At 41.6% G+C, this 19,864-nt stretch overlaps 1 protein-coding gene across 1 annotated transcript in view; it reads left to right on the forward strand.

Annotated features, from left to right (window-relative positions):
- The window catches only part of csmd2 (CUB and Sushi multiple domains 2), a 217,994-nt gene that overhangs the window by 39,434 nt on the left and 158,696 nt on the right, over nucleotides 1-19,864 (forward strand). Inside the window, exon 3 of the mRNA XM_053863846.1 lies at nucleotides 9,721-9,833. Coding sequence (XP_053719821.1) covers nucleotides 9,721-9,833 — 113 coding nt within the window. The remainder of the gene's footprint in view (nucleotides 1-9,720; nucleotides 9,834-19,864) is intronic.

The raw sequence follows: 19,864 nt of genomic DNA on the forward strand, positions 1-19,864 counted from the left end.
ATATTTTCCTGAATGCATCATGGCACTTTGTGATGTGATGTGAAGATATTTGTGGATTCAAGAGCACAAATTATCATTGTTTCTGAGGCACAGGTTGAGGTATATATACAGCTGTCATCTCTGATGCATTATTGGTGCATTTAAAAGACATTTATAAAGGGTTTTTTTAGATTCTGAAGTATAGTTCAGTTGGGGTTTAAGGTCATGAGTTCTAGGCTCCATAACTTTGTGAAATTAAGTCCACAATTTAAAATTCTTTATGAACCTTGTCATAAGTCGTCATAAACTGTGCAGTGGAACATCGGTTCTCGACCACAATCCGTTCCAGACGGCCGTTCGAGAAGTGATTTGGTCGAAATCTGAATCGATTTTTCCCATTACAATGAATGGAAAAAGAAACGATGCGTTCCAAGCCTTAAAATAGGCTTTTATAGGAGTGAATGTAGAGTGTGTGCTGCAGGTGGCTGTTCCTCTATGTGTGTGGCCACTGCATGTGGGAGGGGTTGCCGAGTGAGTGACGTCTCTCCAGAAGTGAAGAGGTGCCCGGTGCGTGTCCAGCTCTGAATGTGCGTTTCTGTGCAGTTTGACTGTGACAAAGTCATAAACCAAGTCACGCTCTGTCCCAGACTCGCCTCATCCCTGTCCCAGCTCCAGCCCACAACAGGACATCAAACCAGCCTCGGAGTTGTGGAGAGCGAGCACCTCCCCTGTGACACTCGGAGGCAGGAAAGGTTTTACACCTCAATATGATGAAAAAACAGTCAGTAAATGATGATACTGAAGTCCATCTCCACCAGATAAATGAAACAGATGACAAGCTTTGGGTTGATTATGTTTCATGAATGGAGGTTATTTTCAGGAGGTCAAAGATCGTAGAGCACAGCTTGCAATCTCGTGGCTTATCAAAACGCTCACAGTGAAGCCTCATCAGTCAGTCAAATAACATGGCTAGTTATTTTTCCGATGCCATTTCACATTTAATTTTGGAAAGAATAATACCCTGAAATAGCCAAAAAGAGAGTCAATTGCCGTGGGCTTGTGAAGTACTTTTGAAGAGGGACCACATGAGCAGTGCTGAATTTGTTTACACAAACAAATCTAAAATAGCTGCTGCAGACAGAGGAAATGCCTGTGCAGCACCTGAGTGTTTCTCTTGACTCTTTCTGCTTTATAAATATAGTTTTGCTGGGAAGATTTGAAGTTTGACTTATGCATGAGCTCATTTTGAAGCACCAAAAAGTAGAAATTATTGAGTGAAACTGCAGTATAATCAAAATGAATGTGGCCTTTGGAACCATTTTCGAACGTGTTCCACTCTTGCCGGCTGGCACTCAAGGACCCGGTGTCAGTAAACATCCTCATATCTCTCGGTGCTTTGTCACTAACCTTTGGACAAGACTGCCACCGCGTTGAATCCGCCTCCTTCTTTTGGCTGTAATTGTTTCCTGCCGACAGTTTGTACTGATGGGAGTAGTGTGCGAGAGAAAGCAGAGCACAGTCGACGTGTGAACGCCACCGTGTTTCATTTGTCAGCCTTGATTTGTATCCTGTAGCAGTAATTGACTTGTGTCTCTTCAAGAGGAGGGGGGGCAAATCTAATGAGCAGCAAATGTAATTGTGTTTCCTCCTTTACCTCCACTGTGCAACTTTACTGCGGTATGGCTAATGATCCAGTATGAAGGTTACACTCTTTCTAGATTCTAGAACATAAACAGATGCCCTTTATCTCTGTGCTATATTCAGTTTTCTTCTTAGCCCATGATTTCTCTTTAAAAGTGTGTCAATGTTGCGGCACTCATTGCGGCTCTCCACTGTTGCACTCCCAGCAGCTCATGAATATTTCATACAATTTTAAATAAATGCCTTTGTGTCGCCTACTGTGTTGCCTTACAGGTATATGTGGAGTTGCAGCAGACGCTGATATGCATTAGGTCATTGTAAATTGAGTGTTAATGGAGTGGAGGCAGCCTTGAGGTGACCTGGCCAACTCACTCACTCACTCACTCTGTAAAAGTGTTCATATTGTAGCAGCTCATTTACATAGGTTTGTGTATATGAAATTGGAAAAACTGGTAATAATAAAAGAAAATGATTTTCTCTAGATGTATACTGTTCATTTTAGACAAGATCTTAAGGTAGAGCACTGTCATTATTGTTGTCCATGGTTTTGATGTAACCCGGTGTCGTGTACGGCGCGTAGCATGAAAGAAAGATGGAGGTTCGGGTTGGAGTTGTGTACCAGTGCAATGTGTCGTATGGCATATACGTGTGTCAAATGACGTTGGCATCGTGGTGTGGCTCAACTGAAACCGACAGGCTGACTTTGGCTTGGAACTCAAAAATTACTTTAACATAGTCACCGTTTGACGCCTTGAGAGTGAGTTGACCTGAACTAAGCCTTTGCTCCTGTCCGTCTTTGATGCAACCAAATTTGCCCCAATGCCCTTTGGGGACAGGGTTTTCATTTCACCTAAGGTCCTGAAGTACAATTTCTGCTCCTCTGGATCAGCCACAAAGTGTTAGTGTATTTCGGCCTTTGGGATCATATGAGGATTCACAACTCCAAATAATTCTGAATCACAATTTTGCCACACGTTTTGAAAAAAATAAAAAAATAAATAAAAAAAATGGAAGATCGTTCATGCAGGAAGTCCCATGGGGGCAGAGCCACTCTCCAGAGAAGACTCACCAGACAGTGCCAGGAATACACGTGGTCAAAAAAAAGAAGCTCTTTGATGTAAATAAACTCTTATAACACAAGTGTGACAACCAAAACATACAACATTAAAACACACAATAACAGAAATAAGTCAAATTTCAACCAAGCGTGTGCCTTTTTACTCAAAATAAAGTGCATATAAAACTATTTTTATAGGTTTGATGGAATGTTTACTCCTGTTAATGTCCTTCACTACATTTACTCTTGTCCCTTTTGTCCCTTTTACTTAACTATATATTGGATTTTTTTTCATATTTCATTGTGATAGCTGTCTTTTTTTTGGCACGATGGCCCCTTATAAAAGTCACAGTTTATAGTGTGTAATTTCCAGCCTCTGCTCTAAACCTTCATTGCCTCTTCATACATGTATATTCTTCCTGCTCAAATCAGCTCCTCTTCACTTCTAAGTTCACCTCTTTGTCTTCAGAGACAAACTGAAATTGACTTTCATGGGAGTCTGAAGCTAGACTGGCACCAACTGAGGTTGCTTATCTAACCATCCAGCATCGGCAGAATCTGAGAGAATCTCTTCCCCTTTGCATCGTGGCCTTGTGAAGCAGCAATACCCAGCGATGTCACGCACGCATACATTTTTAGAAAAGGCGACCATGCTATCGTCGTCTCTTCGAATGAGTGAACAAAGGCAGATGTTCTCTTCATGTGGAAGTTAGACTCGTTTAAATTATTGATACAGGAGAAGTTTGGTTTAGAAACGTTGCTGCCTGAAATGTGTCTTTCTCAAGCAGTTGAGCGTATTCTGGGCCGGATGATGTGATGGAGGAAAAAAAAAAATAAGGAGAATGTCTGTGGTTTGAGACCTAGCTTGACTTTCTTTCTACATGCACAAAGCTTTTTTTTTCTCATTCTCATTGCCGACTAAATGGCAGTCTGCTCTATGATCCTTGGCTTTGAACAACAATTTTGTATAAACCCGACAGTAGAACACCCTCTACTGCACTTTGCAAATGTGGATTCATAAAGCTTTATCATGTCTGATAATCTTGGTTAAGTTTTGCATCACCTAATTTCCCATTTGGATTGTGCAATGCAGTGTTTTCGATACTTGGAATTATGCAAACTGAATGATCATTTTACTCACTAAGAAGCTTAATTTCACACCATGTTATCGGTAATATAGTGTGGGTGTGACCTAAACAATGCCATTTCTGCTAATGGTTTTGTTTTTTTTTTTGTTTTTTTTTTGTTGGCTTGTGAAGAGAAATAAAACAGCACAATGGCACGTTGGAAACCAATGGAGTTGGCTGAAACATTAACTCTAAAATAAACAAATGGTGATGGGATCGCTCCTGTTCCAAAAAAAAAAAAAAAAGGGCCAGAGAGTTGCTGCTCCCACTGGGGGTTATTTAGAAAACCTATAATGTGAAGGGTTCAGTTTTAGGTCAAAAGAAAACTGTGGGCCCAGAAAAAAAAACCCTCCAACTTCAGGTCAGTTATTTTGCAGTGAGTTTCCAAGGGGAATCACTTGTCAATAAATAAACACACAGTGCAATTCCAACACAGGGTCTAATATTTCAGTAGGCCAAAACATTTAAATACATTGGATAATATGACAACGGAGTAATACACAACAATAGTTAGAAGTAGAGGAGCTGTCCTCCATTAGCGGAGAACAAAATGTAAAATAATGTATTTCATCGCATTGGAATGATGACATGGCAACCCTTTCTAAAAAACAGAGGAGACAACAAGAAGGTGGGAATTTAGCTCAGTTCCTTGTGGATTGTGCAATACTGTGAATACACTGCGCAAATGGTGGTATGTCTTTCAAGTTACCATTTGCCCATTTATGCTAGAATGTGCTATTGTATACTATTGTACCAGTACATTTAAAACGTTACAATTACTGATTTACATACTTCTGTGTGTTGTTTACGTTGGTATTGCTGTTCGCCAGTATGTCCTCTGGAAGCATAGAGTCAAACGTTTAGGGAAATGACAAGTTCCAAAACCAACATGGCGAACTGATAATGTACCTCTTGCACAAAAGAGGAAACAGACACAGCATTGTTGGAGGCAGTGGTCAGTTAGGATGTTAAATATACCGCGTATAGAGGACAGACAATTTCCACCACTGTTACTGGATGTCTCCTTCGTGTTTCATCGTCTCCTTCTTGTTCACAGGTTCATATACCTATATATTATATTAGTATGTAATATACAGCTGGAACACCAGCCTGTGCTTGGTAGTTGAAGTCAATATTTATCATTTGTTTTTTTTTTTTTTTTTTGGACAAATTGTAAGGATGCAGTCGCTCCCCTTTTGGAGAAGAGTCGCAGCCGGAGCGCGATCTGAATTTAAAAGACAAGCCAGAAGCGATGTAAGACACCATATATATATATATATATATATATATATATATATATATATATATATATATATATATATATATATATATATATATATATATATATATATACACCATTAGAGCTACGTATCAGGCAGTAACAGCCACACTGCCCCCATGGTTTCCGGTGGTACTGCTCGGTTTGGTCCGTATCCGTGAGCTTTGTGAAAACGTGCAGAAATACGGACGACATGAACGCAGAGCACAAATTTCAGATTTAATTCTAATCCCACCTATTGCAAACCATTTTGTCAAGATCACATTCTTCCTTTATATCATGAATCTTCAGCTCTCTACAAGAGAAAAAAAAAAAAAAACTGAAATAAGACCTTTAATGTTTCTCTTGAATCTGAGGGTTCGCTAAGAACAGATTTAAATAGAAATTTTGTGACACAGACTGTATTGATATCACTGAGTCTTTTAAATGCTCGCTCCACTTTGGAATGACAATATGTCGCGGATTCTTTCGCACCAGAAAATCGGTGAGGGCGGCTGTTGACAGGCGATGGTTTATTCGCTCATCGTGTCATGGACGGTGAAGAGAAAGGAACCGCTTACAGTGCATAACACAGAGTCATCCTCTAGCCTTGATCACAAGTTATAGCTACGCAGGGTCACACACTCACACACACAAACACACGGTTATCACACTGCACCAACTCCCCTTCCCATCCGCCATCTCCATCTTCCCACCCATCATTTATTGGCTAATGTCTCCCCTCTACTCAGCCATCAAAATCTTGCTGTTGCATCTCTTTCTCTTTTCTTTCTCTCGCTCTTCTCTTCTTGTGCGGGGAAATGGGCTGTATCAGCACTGTGCTTACCCTCTCCAGTGGCAACCCGTACACACACACACACACACACCCCGAGACTAAAGATTAAAGGACAAGTGACCTGATTTAGTCCCTGTCTGTTTACAGCCATAAACACACATACGTATGAAGAGCAGAACACTGAAGTTTCTATCGCTTCCATTACATTCCAGTACAAACTCAACCTTCTCATTACTTGCAAACACAGGAAAGCAATGTCTGAAATTGCTTTCGAACCAATGTGGGTGGGAACCTTTAACTACCTCGAGTTGATTTCGATTCGACTCTCTTGGTAACGCTGTGCCACTCACAGCTCCGCTGTTTGTGAAGCACAATGGTGACCGCTCTGTGTGTCTGTGGGTGATGCCTAATATTACAAGGTTGCGCCTTTGTTGTGAAACTCGATATGACGCCAAACTAGCTTGTTGGACTACCTTCTCTGTCATCTATGTTTTGGTACTTCCGCGGATGCATGCATTCCCGAACTGTGTGGCTGTGTGGTAATGCCAGGATGTTACATGTGTAGTTGTCTATTTTTTAAAATCAATAGTATATCCAGTAGTAAAGATCAATAGTCTTTTACATGGCACATAATGTAGGGTTTAAACCATACTAAAGACATGATCCTTCAATGACCACACTGGAAAAATGAATATATATATATATATATATACACACACAAGAGACATCCGACTTGCGACCGGGATTGGTTCCAACCAACCGGTCTTAAGTCGGATTGGACGTAAGTCCAATGCCATTCAAAATAGCCGACGGTACTACTGAAGTGGTAGATCACTGTGTGAGAGTGAGATGCTGGGATACTGTGCTGCTGTAACTGTCGTACGCAATGCTTGGCTGCTACATTCTGCGGTGCCAGACATTGAAAGCATCTGCTGGCTGTTGTCGTAAGTGCGGGTGGACGTTAGTTGAGCAAGTCGTAAGTCGGATGTTGCTTGTATATATGTGGGCACTCATGAGGTGTGGCCTCTCACCCAGAGGTATGATGGGTAGGGACCTGACCGAGGGTATATATAGAGGCTGTGTGGGGAAACGTGTTATAAGATTGTGCCAAGAAGAAGAATAAACATCATGTACCGAACCTGACAATCCTGACCTTTGTGTGTGTGTGTGTGTGTGTGGGATGAGACATTCTGACAGTAATAAACTTGGTTAGATTTGGAGTTTTTGCAGTGTATGTCAATCATGACCCAAAACTTCCGGACTAGCTCATGCTGCAAATCCCCGGGCATCCTTCCCGTCAGTATCAACACTGACTATTTCGTGATCTTACTCTTTGTTAGCTGAAAGTTTATAGTTTCCCATGGATCAGTTGATGCCCTCTGGTTATCACTTTTCCCACGTGTTTCCCGAACCGCAACCACCTTGAAGGCGCTTCATCCGTATGACAAACATTGAGATGCGCTGGACCTGTTACTCCAATTTGGGTTGGCGCTGCCCGTGTACACACAGCTGACGTGACTTCTCACGGAACTCACTGATGGAGGTTTCACTCCCCTGTCCCCTAATGTGTCCTCCCTCTCCTCTTAGCTTTTAATGTCTTCCTTCTGCCTCTGCCTCTGCCTGCTATTCAACATCTCCTCATTACAATCTCTGCTCTCCTTTCCTACCTTTCTGCGCACATTATCTGCCCATCTCCCTCTCGCTCTTTCTGTCCTCTCTCAATCCCATGGGTAGTGGTGGGATAATTGGAAGCAGAGGCTCTTCATTGAGATGAAGCCAGTCAGCTGGAAATTCCTCTTAATAGACCTCCACGCGCGCTTTTGCAAGCACACAAATATTACACTTGCACCATCTTATGCACAGTAGGATTAGCCAGGATAAAAATAAAAGGAGAGGTAACCACTGATTTACCAGAACTGCGTTGCATTCTTTCAACATCAATTTAGCAGTCGCTTGAAACACCTTCCTCGCCGATCCATTCTTTTGGAATGCTCAGTTGCAATCCAAGTCGTGTTTTTGCATCACAGTTAGACGGTTTTGTCGGCTGTATTTTCTCCAATAGTCAACAAAATGAAATTGCTAGCAGGCATTGAGAAGATTGTTAGCTTCACAAAAGGCCTTCCCGCCGTGCAGCGACACCACTGTTGAGGGAATAGCTGAGCTTTACTTATGAATCCACCATCACTGAAAAAAAAAAAAAAAGTTTCATGAGAAAATCTTGAGTGCAACTTGATAGAAATTGCTCCTGATCTTCCATTTAGAAATAATGTGACTGCAGCGGAGAGTGTGTAGAACCCACTCCCCTGCTATGAGCCCCTCAATCATGGCCTCTATCAATCCCTCTCCTCGCAGCATGCTGCTGAATCAAAATGGCTGTGATCCAACTCAATTTGCGGTCAGCAAAAGGCCATTTGCATGAACATGTGTCCCATCATTTAGAGGATACCATACTACGGGGAGGAAAGTCGAGCTAAACCAAAGTTCTCATGGGGTTTTTCATGAATCCGTCACATCCATCAGTCAACGTTTTTCATCAGTTCCAGTGTTGAATATGAAGATGAATGGAACGCTAAGTAACCAAGTCATTTGGTTTCTGCTTGAGCAATGTTCGGAAATGTCATATTTGTCTTTTCTTTTTGTATGAAGCAACGTGGAGGAGTTAAAATAATGCCTTTGCCACTACCATAAGTGACTCTACTTTCAGAAAGGGAGAGTGAACTTGATCAATTGCCTTTCGAGTTTGAAGGGGAATTTAAGCAAAAATAATAAATGCAATGCTCCAAAATATTTAGGCACGACTCAAGCTCATGTTTATGAAAACAGGGAAATCATAGCACTAAACCTAATGAACTGACAGCCAATGAACTATTCTAAAAGATGACTAGTCACAGTCATTTGCTTTTGTTTAGCCGACTTGCTGAATGTTCTTGCTGACAGTTTAATGAACTTTTTTTGCTCAGTAGGATGAGGTTGCATATATGTACGGTATATTTGTATATATAGATGTTATGCTGACCACTGCAGAATCACTGCAAAAAGGTCCCCACATCGCATCAAACAAGATCTATTTACATGTGTATTTGTGTATTTTACTTTTCGTATTTGATTGTATATATGCTTAGTTTGTTTACTACTACTACTTACTGGATACTAGGCGTGTACAAAAAAAATAAAAATAAAATAATAATAAGAAGAAGAATATTGTGTGTGATTTATTTTTATGCATTTATTCATTTTATTTTTTTACATAATGTATATGTGTATTTTTTTTATGTTGATTGTGAAATTATTTCATGAGTAACCAAATCCTAAGTGTAATGTTGGAAGTTATTTTACAAGAAACCCATTAACCTTGAATAATCAAATAAAAATCATAAATAAATCACCTTGCAAACTATATAAGCACGCAATAAAGTACACCGGCGGTTCTTTGAAGCCCTCCTTGATGTACTATGAATTTGCTATAATATTGGCGAAAATAACTTAAATAATCTGAGAAGGTTACTGCGGACGTGACGTTCCAATTGCCTTCGAACGTTGGGCGCCAAATGTGCACTTCATGACAATCACCATGCAGTTTGTTTGTCTGAGCAGCTTGTTCTCTGACTCACCGCCTTCCACATAATTGCAGTGGCTTCATCTTCACATTCTGTGTCCTGCAGAAGTGTCTTGACATTCTTATAATTGGGGGATGAGTCAGCCCTTCATCCACGGACAGCTATCTTTAACAACCGATAGGAACAGCTGGCTCAGAGGTAGTAGGTGTCACACATGAGCCGACCACGGACTGACCTGTTGATTGGATCTGTGAAGTTTTTCCACTATTCTCATCATTATCATTCTTCTTCCCTCTTCTCTTCAGGTTAACAGGGTTCCAGCTGCCACCACCTATTGTCAGCACCGGCTCCAGGCTCACGCTGTGGCTGCTGTCGGATTATGCCGTGAGCGGACAAGGATTCAAAGCCGTTTATGAAGGTACGGCACCTGTGAGGGCGAGCGGCCTGTTGCTGAGGGGAAAGTCATGGGATTGAAAAAGAGGCGATCTGCTCTGCCACAATCGTCGGACTATTCCAAGCTCAATCTTTGAAGGGTTTCGTAGTCCAGAATTGAAGTAGAAGCCAGCGGGATTTAGTTTCGCAACATGCGGCAAACTTAGTATCAGATGAGCGCTCCCTTTTAAAACCTGCCGGAGCGCAGCCGCGCTCTGCTTTATGACCCATGGCAGGATGATATTAATGATGGCATCCTTCAAACTCCGGCAGGAAGAGATGCGAGTCTCGGGAGGAGAGGAAAGTACGAGCCAGTGACTAATTAGGCTAATTACCTCATAGGACACGGTCCGTGTTTTGGAGATGTTTTGGTTGGAGCTACAACTAGCGACTTGGGAGGCTTTTACACCGCATTGCATGACAGGGGAAGGATAGCGCCTGACTAAAGGAATCTTCTCCTTGCAGTGGAATATAGGAAGCTAAATAAAGTGAAGTCCTCATGTAGTGCAAGAAAACACCCATAGATCTGCTGGGCTTCATGGCGGCTGGATGGAAGTTACAGTCGGAATTCCTTCATTTGGATTTGCTGTCAACAGTTGGTCTGATTTGAGACTAAAATCCACATCGTGACTCACCAAGTTTAGCCGCGGTTCTTGGCCGCACGGTACACAACTTGTCTTGTTGGATGATGAAAGTGGATAAAAAGATAAACGTCTTTTGTTTTGTTAAACCTATCAGTGGGCGCTGCGTTTGTGCGAGAGTATATGTGAGTGGGTTTTACTCACTGGATGTCCTTCAATTTTCTCAAATGGGATTAGCTCTTTTTCCTTCCACCCCCCCCTCCCCCTTCCTTGTATCATGATTGGCTTTTCTCAGCACTGCTCTTGGCAGTGAGACGTCACAATCCCACATGCTCTTTTTATTATTAAGACTCGGCGTACGGGCCTCCATTTTGGTGTGATCCCATCACGTTTATATTAGATATCTCCTCTGCTCTGACCCACACTTGCAATAAGCCTAAGTGCTGCACAGTCCATCTCCACAACACACTGCGTAATGGTCGAGACCACTCTGACTCCCTCATTTCCCGTCACCATGGCAACCGGCGTACTCTTGTTTTTCAGCTTCTCGTCCATATCACTTTGCTAAGTCTTCGTGGATAATCTGAAAGAAGGAGGCTAATAGTGACGAAGGGAATTAGGACATCTCAACAGAAATTATCCGGAAAGAATAATAGAGATTTCGTTTCTCATCACATTCCGTCATCCTCCGCTTCCTCTGCTTTCTGCGCTTGATCTCATTTGTTAGGCAGAATATTCTGTTGCCTCCTCTTGAATTTGTTACCCCTCTTCAATATTTGAGTGCGATTATTATCTAGTCATAGTGCCAAGTCTCGTTGCATCGTCAATGTGCCGCCCAACTGGGTCAGCCGGAGAAAAAAGGGGGGAAAAAAAGAAGGAAAACAAACCACCAGCACTTGCAAGCTGGCTCTTTAAAGAGGAACTAATCTGGCTATTGGAGTGTGTTTTTAAAATGATATTGGACCCATTTTGAACCTATAGTTTGTGTCTGTTTGAATTGATTGCTCTGATTTGAAATATTTACGTTAGAACATGTCCTTATGTCCTTATGTCCTTAAGCCCCGCCCATCGGAAATGCTGAAATCTTCCTCTGCCCTACCAAGCCCACTGTGCTGTGACTGGTCAGGTGCAAGCCTTGGCCCCGCCTCTGCTCAATAGCAGCGTTTCACTGCACTCTGACATGCCATATAAACTCCACACTTGGAAGTTACAATCCCTCACAACCGAAGCTTCACTTCCTTGTCAAACCAAACAATGTGACGTGCACCATGTCTGGTTGTTTACAGATGAAAGTATGCAGAGCAACTGCTTTAGTGGACGACAGGACGGTGATGTCACCGGATCGGTTATAATAAACTTACAACCATGAGCGACGAAGTAGACCGTGGCATTAATGAGAGTCTGTCTCCAAAATATAAATATTAATAATTTAATGACTCGGTTTTGTCTCTCACTTCCGCATCTGCCTGAGACGACGGACTCGTCGGGGTACTTTCAGGGTGTGTCTTGTTAATGCACACACACAACAGGTGTCAATATGATCACAACAAAGCTGAACAAACCAACTTAAAAAGACAAGTGTCAGCCGCGGCTCAGTCTTATGAGGAGGTGGGCGGGTTCAGGGCTGTGCTGGAGGCAGAGTCAGGTTTTTTGATGACGTAATAAAAAATTGGACTCTTGTAACCTTGCGTTGGATTTTTATACATGAGTTGCGCTTTAAGTCTCCCTATGCGTTTAACCCGAAGCGCAGGTATATTTCAGGTTGACACAGAGGGCTGTAGCTTCTCAGTAAGCAAAGAGGCACATCTCAGCCTGGGTGTCCTGAATGGAAATGCGGATGACCGCTAAATAGGTCTGACACTTAATTAACGCTTCATCATGCTAATGCATTTCAGTGTCAGCTCAAGGAAGACAAAGCCTTCAAGGCAAAGATATAAATGCCAGGTGACCATATATTAGAATGTGAATTAATACTGATCAATTTAAAGTAAATTTTGCTTGGAAAAAAGTCGACCGAATATGCGTCTATTAACTCTATCCATCACCACCCCTGTGCCGACAGAGGTGACCGACCACTACTCCACTGAATTCTCTGTTTTTCCTGAAAGATGAGGAAGGGTGTGTTTCACTTTTCTTAGAAGCCATTTATGAAGGCTCACTGAATTAGAATGTGCAATTGTTGAGCCATATGGGGAACGTGTTGCGTCCGCCATTTTTCATGTCCTTGTCACGCTTCCTGTACTCACACCGCCGTTTTTCAGCGACATAGCCATTATGTACGCTTTAGGTTGAACTTCATTCACATTAAAAGTGTGTTTTTGATTCAAGACTTGTGGGGGGAAAAAAGAAAAAATGACACAATCGACACTGTGAGGCAAGGATTCTAAAGACTTCTGATGCTGCGCTGTGGCAACAAGGGCGTCAACAAACCATCTATTACTTCATGAACCATTTTTGTGCAGTTAAATAGGAAGTAAGAGGAGGCGTGCGGTCGATTCAAGTTTTCCGTCCTTCGCTGGAGACAAGCACCGCTCGCAGGTGAATGGAGGCTGTTGACATTCAGAAGTGCAGGACTCCTGAGACTAGAACGAACTGAAGCGAAAACTCAGGCGTCAACTGCTTAGTAGAGCTGTGGCTTCACAGGTTGATTCTGAGTGCATCTAGATAGTGTGAAGGCACGTGTTGTCACTTGTTCCCAAAGTTTCTCAACAGTTCAGTTCAATAAGTGTAATGTTCTCTGGTTCACCTCCATGTATAGACTTGTATCTGCTCTCATCTACTGTGTATCAAAACGAGAGGTGATGTTGGTTCTGATATTTAGAACACTTCTCCAGTTGAATAGTTTTACCTTCTGAGATCGGGTGAAGCCACTTTTCCTGTGGATGTTGGTAACATTAATGGCAGATTAAATTGTTACAGCAAAACTTACGTCATTCATTCATTCATTTAGAACTGTATTTGTCTCCGAGGGGCAAGTCAAACATCAGAAAAGACACAAGAGAGCATCATCTTAAGAACACAGATAAAGTGCCTGCAGTTAAACGGAAAATGTATATACACAGTTACGGTCAATTTCAGTGATAAGCTAAAGTGCAATGTGCATTTCATTTACCTGGGGACATTGGAGATGGGACTGGAAGGGGTCATTGCTTAAGTGCTGAACTGCTCTGGCAACAACGGCGGCTCTCCTCCTCTTGGTTCTGTGGCGTGGACATCAAAGCCTTCATCCTGATAGGAGCGTGTGCGTCTGTGTAGGGGAATCCTTTGGCTAGAATGAATGATTTGGAGGTCGCCATGGATTGTGGAATGTTTTTGTTGAAATTTGGTTTGCAGGGAACAAGCTTTCAAATACAGTTCACCATTATGCTTCTTAAGCACATCATTTGGCAATAGGTATGTTGAATCGTGAACTTCAAACATCGAACTTAACAGTCGCACAAGCAGGCAGCTCCTCCACCTTCACTATCAAGTTGGTAATAAATGACTGCAAAACAGAATAAATTTTAATAAAGCATTCTGAACCACCAAGGTGGTTTTGAGAATGGGCAATAGTGGGGAAGGCGAAGGATTCAATGCTTGCCAGAGCTAGAAAAGTCAACAATCGTGATGCTAACTGTGACAACAGGGAGGAAGATGAGGCAGTATCGAAGCAGAGCATTTACTCAGGGACTGAAGTTACCAAGTTCAGGGAGGTGATAAACTCGCTGAACGCTGAGGCACGAGGGAACCAATATGAGTTGGAAAGGGTTGATGGTGATCAGCTGGAAAAAAAAAAACACCAAACAGCAGAACTAAATCTTAGGTTTCAGGAGTATTCACCTTGGTTTAGTGTTATTTGGGGTAATTTCCATAATTCTTTTGATCCAAGGTTCCGATAGTCTTTTCTGACATTATGATGTAAAGGTTGTAGTGTTATGCTTTCAGACTGGACAGAAATGCCTGATAACGTTTACTTTAGCTGACCTCCATAGGTGGAACCAAGACAATAAAAATAGGTCTTTTGTACGGATAACTCTTAAATGTCACATGATTCAGAATTTTTTTACTATAGCCATTGAACTGATATATTCCTATCCCGTCTGATGGACCCACTTGAGAACCCACCCTCATTGTAAGCTAATCTTGAGCCAAAAATTAAGTGCCATCTACTGGGCTCTAAAAATCCGGACACCTCAACAATTCAACACTTACAAATATAGTTTTATCGGCACACTAAACACAAACTATTGAAAACAAGTGTCCGAATGTTCAAAGAATGGGGTGGGTGCTGTTCCGTACCCCTTGAATAAACAAACCATTTAAATATTCTCATTGGTATTTAATGTCTTTTCGCTGAACTCCATTCAACCGCGCAAGCAGTACCAGACATAAAGCACACTGTTCAGGCAAACAGAAAACTATTTCTTATCATGCATTTTTAATAACCTGTAAACATGTCAAGTACTGTTCCTTCCACTCTGTTAAAGTGTGCAAAACATCACTTGCTTATGGGGTGAAATATATAAATAGATAAATCATATGATTGTGGGGTGAGCAGGGATTTTTTTCCCTAATATTACAACAGTTAGAATTATTTATAAAGCTGAAAAGCGACCAGGGTGTGTTTGTGACATTGCTGGTGCAGAATTGAATCACTGTCAGGAACACCCACTGTGAAGGCTCCCTTTGTCATATGAGCAGCATGAACGAGGCACAAACAGATGATTGAGATACGTTTTAAAGACGAGTGGGTGGGATGCGTTGTCAGACTTTTGTTTGTGAGTGTTAGGGTTAAAAGAGGTGTTCGTCTGCTCTTTTCCTCTCATGCTTGTCATTATTTTGGCTTCCTTGACTACCCACCGTGCTCCCCGCCGCTTCCACCCAGAAATACAGCGCAATCGAGGGGGTTTTAGCCCTCGCTACATCCTGACAAAGACAGGAGGAGATGGCGGGGTTGACAAGGGAGTGTTGCGAAAAGAGACATCAGTTCCGCAAAGGGAGGATGTGGAACGGAAAAGTGGATCTAGGAATGGGCATGATGTAAGGCGTAAAAATAGAGATATTTAAAAGTAAGACGTGGTTGAAGTTGAGAGGATAGGATGAGTCACTTCTGGGGTAGGGTGACGTTATGAGGTTTGAAAGAGACTCGGAAATGACAGCGAATTATAGCAAGAACACACGTAAAAATGCCATTTCATTGGCAATTTGACAGAGCGGCCGAAGGTTTCAGAACATATCAACAGGAACATTACTTGTTTTTTTTTTTTGTTTTTTTTTTAAGAATGCTGCCGTTGAAGTGCATGTCACCACATTTTCAGGGGTGTTTGAAAGAGAAAAAATCTTAAGCTTAAAATCACCTCCGCTTCTCAACTGAATTGCCACCGTTACATCCGAGTGGAGGGGAAAGTTTAACAAATTGCAGTGTGTGTCAATGCTTCCTGCTCGATAATTGCTTTGTCACACAATTCAGTATGAATGATGATAAATGTCAACAGGTGCCCTCGTGTGTGGAAGCTAATTTTGGTAATAGGCTGCATAGTTTGGTAATAAATGAATAAGGTCACACTGTAGTTCAGGGGACATTTACCACCCCAAATAAACAATTCATTCATGTGTTTATTCTCAGCATATTAGCCAGTTAGTAATCATTATAAAGTCATTAAATTGTCTTGTTAAGAGTAACTCGAGCTAATGGTCACTAAAAGTTCAGTCTCAAACAAAATTTAAAGTACATAAATAAAGATTTGCATACCTACCATTCTCACTCAAGGACATTGTATTTTTACCTTGAAGTCCTGTGCTTTTGACAACATCACCTCCATTTCAGTGAAGAAATGTCTTCAGAAAGAAACATGACTCATGTTTCCTGAAGCAGTAAAATCAGTCACTACAAAGACAAAGCTTATCTGTTATAGCTCTGTAAAATGTCATAATAATAATAATGATAATAATAATAATAATAATAATACACAACTGTGGAATGCTAAGTGACAACATTTGGAAACGAATGTTAATTTAATAAAATTAACAATAAAAGTACATTGGGAATAAATGAATTTGAAAATGATTATGTGGAAATAAATCTACTTATATTATATTTATTTCAGATTTGTGCCACTACAAGACAGTATAAGCAACCAGGGGGAGTAAATACTTGTTTAATAAAATAAATAAATAAATAAATAAATAAAAAAGTACGTATTTGGTAATTGACAAATGCTCACATGAATTAATAAGTTAATAGTGATATAAATTGAACGTAATGACGTTATAAAATGAAATAATTAAACACACCTCTGACAAATTACAGAATAAATACACAAATATATCATATTTTCATATGTTGTAATCAATAAGCATGTTGGTTGTTGCTGCTTGTAGCTAAATTCCCTTAAAAAACGTCGCTGTCAACTCAACAAAGCAACTTCCTTTGTTCTTATATTCTTAAAATAGACAGAATTTCCACCATGTATTCTTTATTTATTTATTTATTTATTTTTGTGGGGGACCGCCATTGGTTACGTGACCTAGTGTATGCCTGTTATTGAAGTTATTGAAAAATAAAGCGTAGCTATTTGTCCCTCACAGGTGTTTTTGTGAGATGGCACTACACTTCCCCCTGTGAACAAACGTAGGTGTTACACACTTTCGAGTGAGACGAGGTTGCTACCCTTTGTTAGCGCTGATTTCACCAAGCATGTTTTGTTAAAGTGGGCGACACAGACACGACACAGGGTCAAGCCACAGATATATCCGAGCGCATCACCGTTACATCACAGACAGGAAATCAGGTCAGAGAGGACAATTATTACCCCGGTGCTGCAAGAGCTCCAGAGTTATGCATTTTTCAGTTTGTGAGCTCCTCTCCTCCAAAACACAGCTCTCAACTCTCAACTAACAGTGAGTGCTCCCAGAATGTCACCAACTAACTTTTGCAGAGTGAACTTGTGGTTGACCTTTCGATAAAGGTTGCGGGTGTCGCCGCACGTCCGGCGTCCGTGTGTGTCTGTGTGCTACACAGCTCCGGCGACGCAGCAATTCTGCCACCTTGTGCAAGTGTTTCATTAAGCGCCTCGGTTGGCCTCTTTGTAAATGTCATCAGCTCTGCCCTGCGGATCATAGACTTTGATGTAATTAATTCAGGACCAGCATCACCCCTCCTCCATCAACAACCTCCATGTAAGAAAGGGGAAGAGTTCACCTTTTGAAACTGAGCTCCCGCTTAATGAAGGCGACTTGAAAAAAAGCGCCTGCACATACTCCAGGCAATCGCTGGCTCTGCAGATGATGGATTTCAGCTGGTTTAACTAATGCTGGTCTCTATAAAGGAGACTTACAATTCCCAATGCACTTTCCTGCCTCGACTTGTTGCTCGCTCTGGCTTCTGCAAGTGTCTCTCCAAACAGTCCCTGGTTTATGTGGATTAGAGCCTGCATTGTCTCCAGATTACCGAGTCTTTGTTTCTAAGCATTTTTGTTGCTTCTTTCCACTTTCTATTCCGCAAACAAGAAGCAAGCGGAAATGCCATGGTTGTTTTGTGTGTCTCCATGAATGGACATTTTGGTTTCCCTTTAAAAGTCAACCTTGTATATTTTTTTCTTTTGAGTCAAAATACATTTAAAATGTTAATGAATTTATTCATAATGTATTTAATAATTTAATATCAATAATAGTTAATTCAATTAATTCATTAAAATATTCATATATGTCATATTAAAGTGGTACCTCGGTTCTCGACCACAATCCGTTCCAGATGGCCGAATTGTTCGAAATCCGAATAGATTTTTCCCATTACAATGAATGGAAAAAGAAATAATGCGTTCCAAGCCTTAAAATAGTCTTTTGTAGGAGTGAATGTAGAGTGTCTGCTGCAGGTGCGCTGTTCGTCTATGTGTGTGGCCGCTGCATGTGGGAGGGGTTGCCGAGTGAGTGACGTCTCTCCAGAAGTGAAGAGGTGCCCGGTGCGTGTCCAGCTCTGAATGTGCGCTTCTGTGCAGTTTGGCTGTGACAAAGTCATAAACCAAGTCACGCTCTGTCCCAGACTCGCCTCATCCCTGTCCCAGCTCCAGCCCACAACAGGACATCAAACCCTGGAGTGCTGCTCCAGCCTCGGAGGTGTGGAGAGCGAGCACCACACCTGTGACACACGGTCCAGTGTGGAGACAGGAAAGGTTTTACACCTCAATATGAAGAAAAAACAGTCAGTAAATGTAGCTAACGGGACACGTCTGCATACAGAGGCTGCGTTATACACAATAACAAAGCGTGTCGTGGGTCAGGTGATCGGTCTGCGCACGTTATTTTTTTTTCGGCTTTTTTCGGGGGCGTTCGAGTTCTGGATTTTCATTCAAAATCCGAAGCAAAAAAATCTCGAAATTTTTGTTCGAATTCCGAGACGTTCGAAAACCGAGGCACCACTGTATAACCTTTCGCTCCGTATTGTCAGTAAGATGGGCAGCCGTGTTGTTTATCCTGATTCGAAGTAACTTTTATATCTGCTGAAGCATCTAATTTAGGCGTCTTCACCAAGACCACATTCATAATTCAACAGCTGTGTAATGTAGTACATCATTAAGATTACTCGGCGTCGACTGCTATGCCTGTTATCATTCATGATTAAATACCTGGGGACAGCCATGAACAGCAACCCATGCATTCTCTCTCTCCGGTTGCTTTAATTGATACCAACCAACCGGCTCCTGGTTGGCTTCTGTGCTTCATCATATCGGGAGCGATGCTCTAATTCGCTGCTATTTATCAGGCGGGGAATATTGATTCGGCGATGCCAATTCACTTTTCTCATACCCATTTCATTAATTTGCTGTCTGAATGTCTGCGGTCATTTATTTAAGTCAGATACATTTTTTTTTTTCTCTGTGCTTGTAATTACCTTAATACACTCAACTGAGTCCTCATTTGGAACATGTATCACAAGGACTAAGAAAATGCATATCCAATCACAATGTATAAAACATTGTATTACAGAGTGGTGGCCATATCTGGTGAATGCCGACTATTTAAAAGTACATTTACTGTCAGCGACTTGACATCCAAAAAAAGTAGAACGGTATGGCTGCTTAACCCTAGAGGCACTATGTAAATACATTTACAGTGGCAACTCGGTTTTCGAACGTCTCGGACTTTGAACAAATCGGAGTTCGAACAAAAAATTTGAGATTTTTTTGCTTTGGATTTCGAACGAAAATCCAGAACTCGAACATCCTCAAAAAAAGCCGGATCAGCTGACCCACGAGGCGCTTTGTTATTGTGTATAACGCAGCCTCTGTATGCAGACGTGTCCCGTTAGCTATATTTACTGTCTGTTTTTTCTTCATGTTGAGGTGTAAAACCTTTCCTGTCTCCACACTGGACCGTGGTAGAGTGTCACAGGGGAGGTGCTCGCTCTCCACACCTCCGAGGCTCCACTCCAGGGTTTGATGTCCTGTTGTGGGCTGGA

The sequence above is a fragment of the Synchiropus splendidus genome, chromosome 4 (genome assembly GCF_027744825.2).
Source record: "Synchiropus splendidus isolate RoL2022-P1 chromosome 4, RoL_Sspl_1.0, whole genome shotgun sequence".
NCBI lineage: Eukaryota > Metazoa > Chordata > Actinopteri > Syngnathiformes > Callionymidae > Synchiropus > Synchiropus splendidus.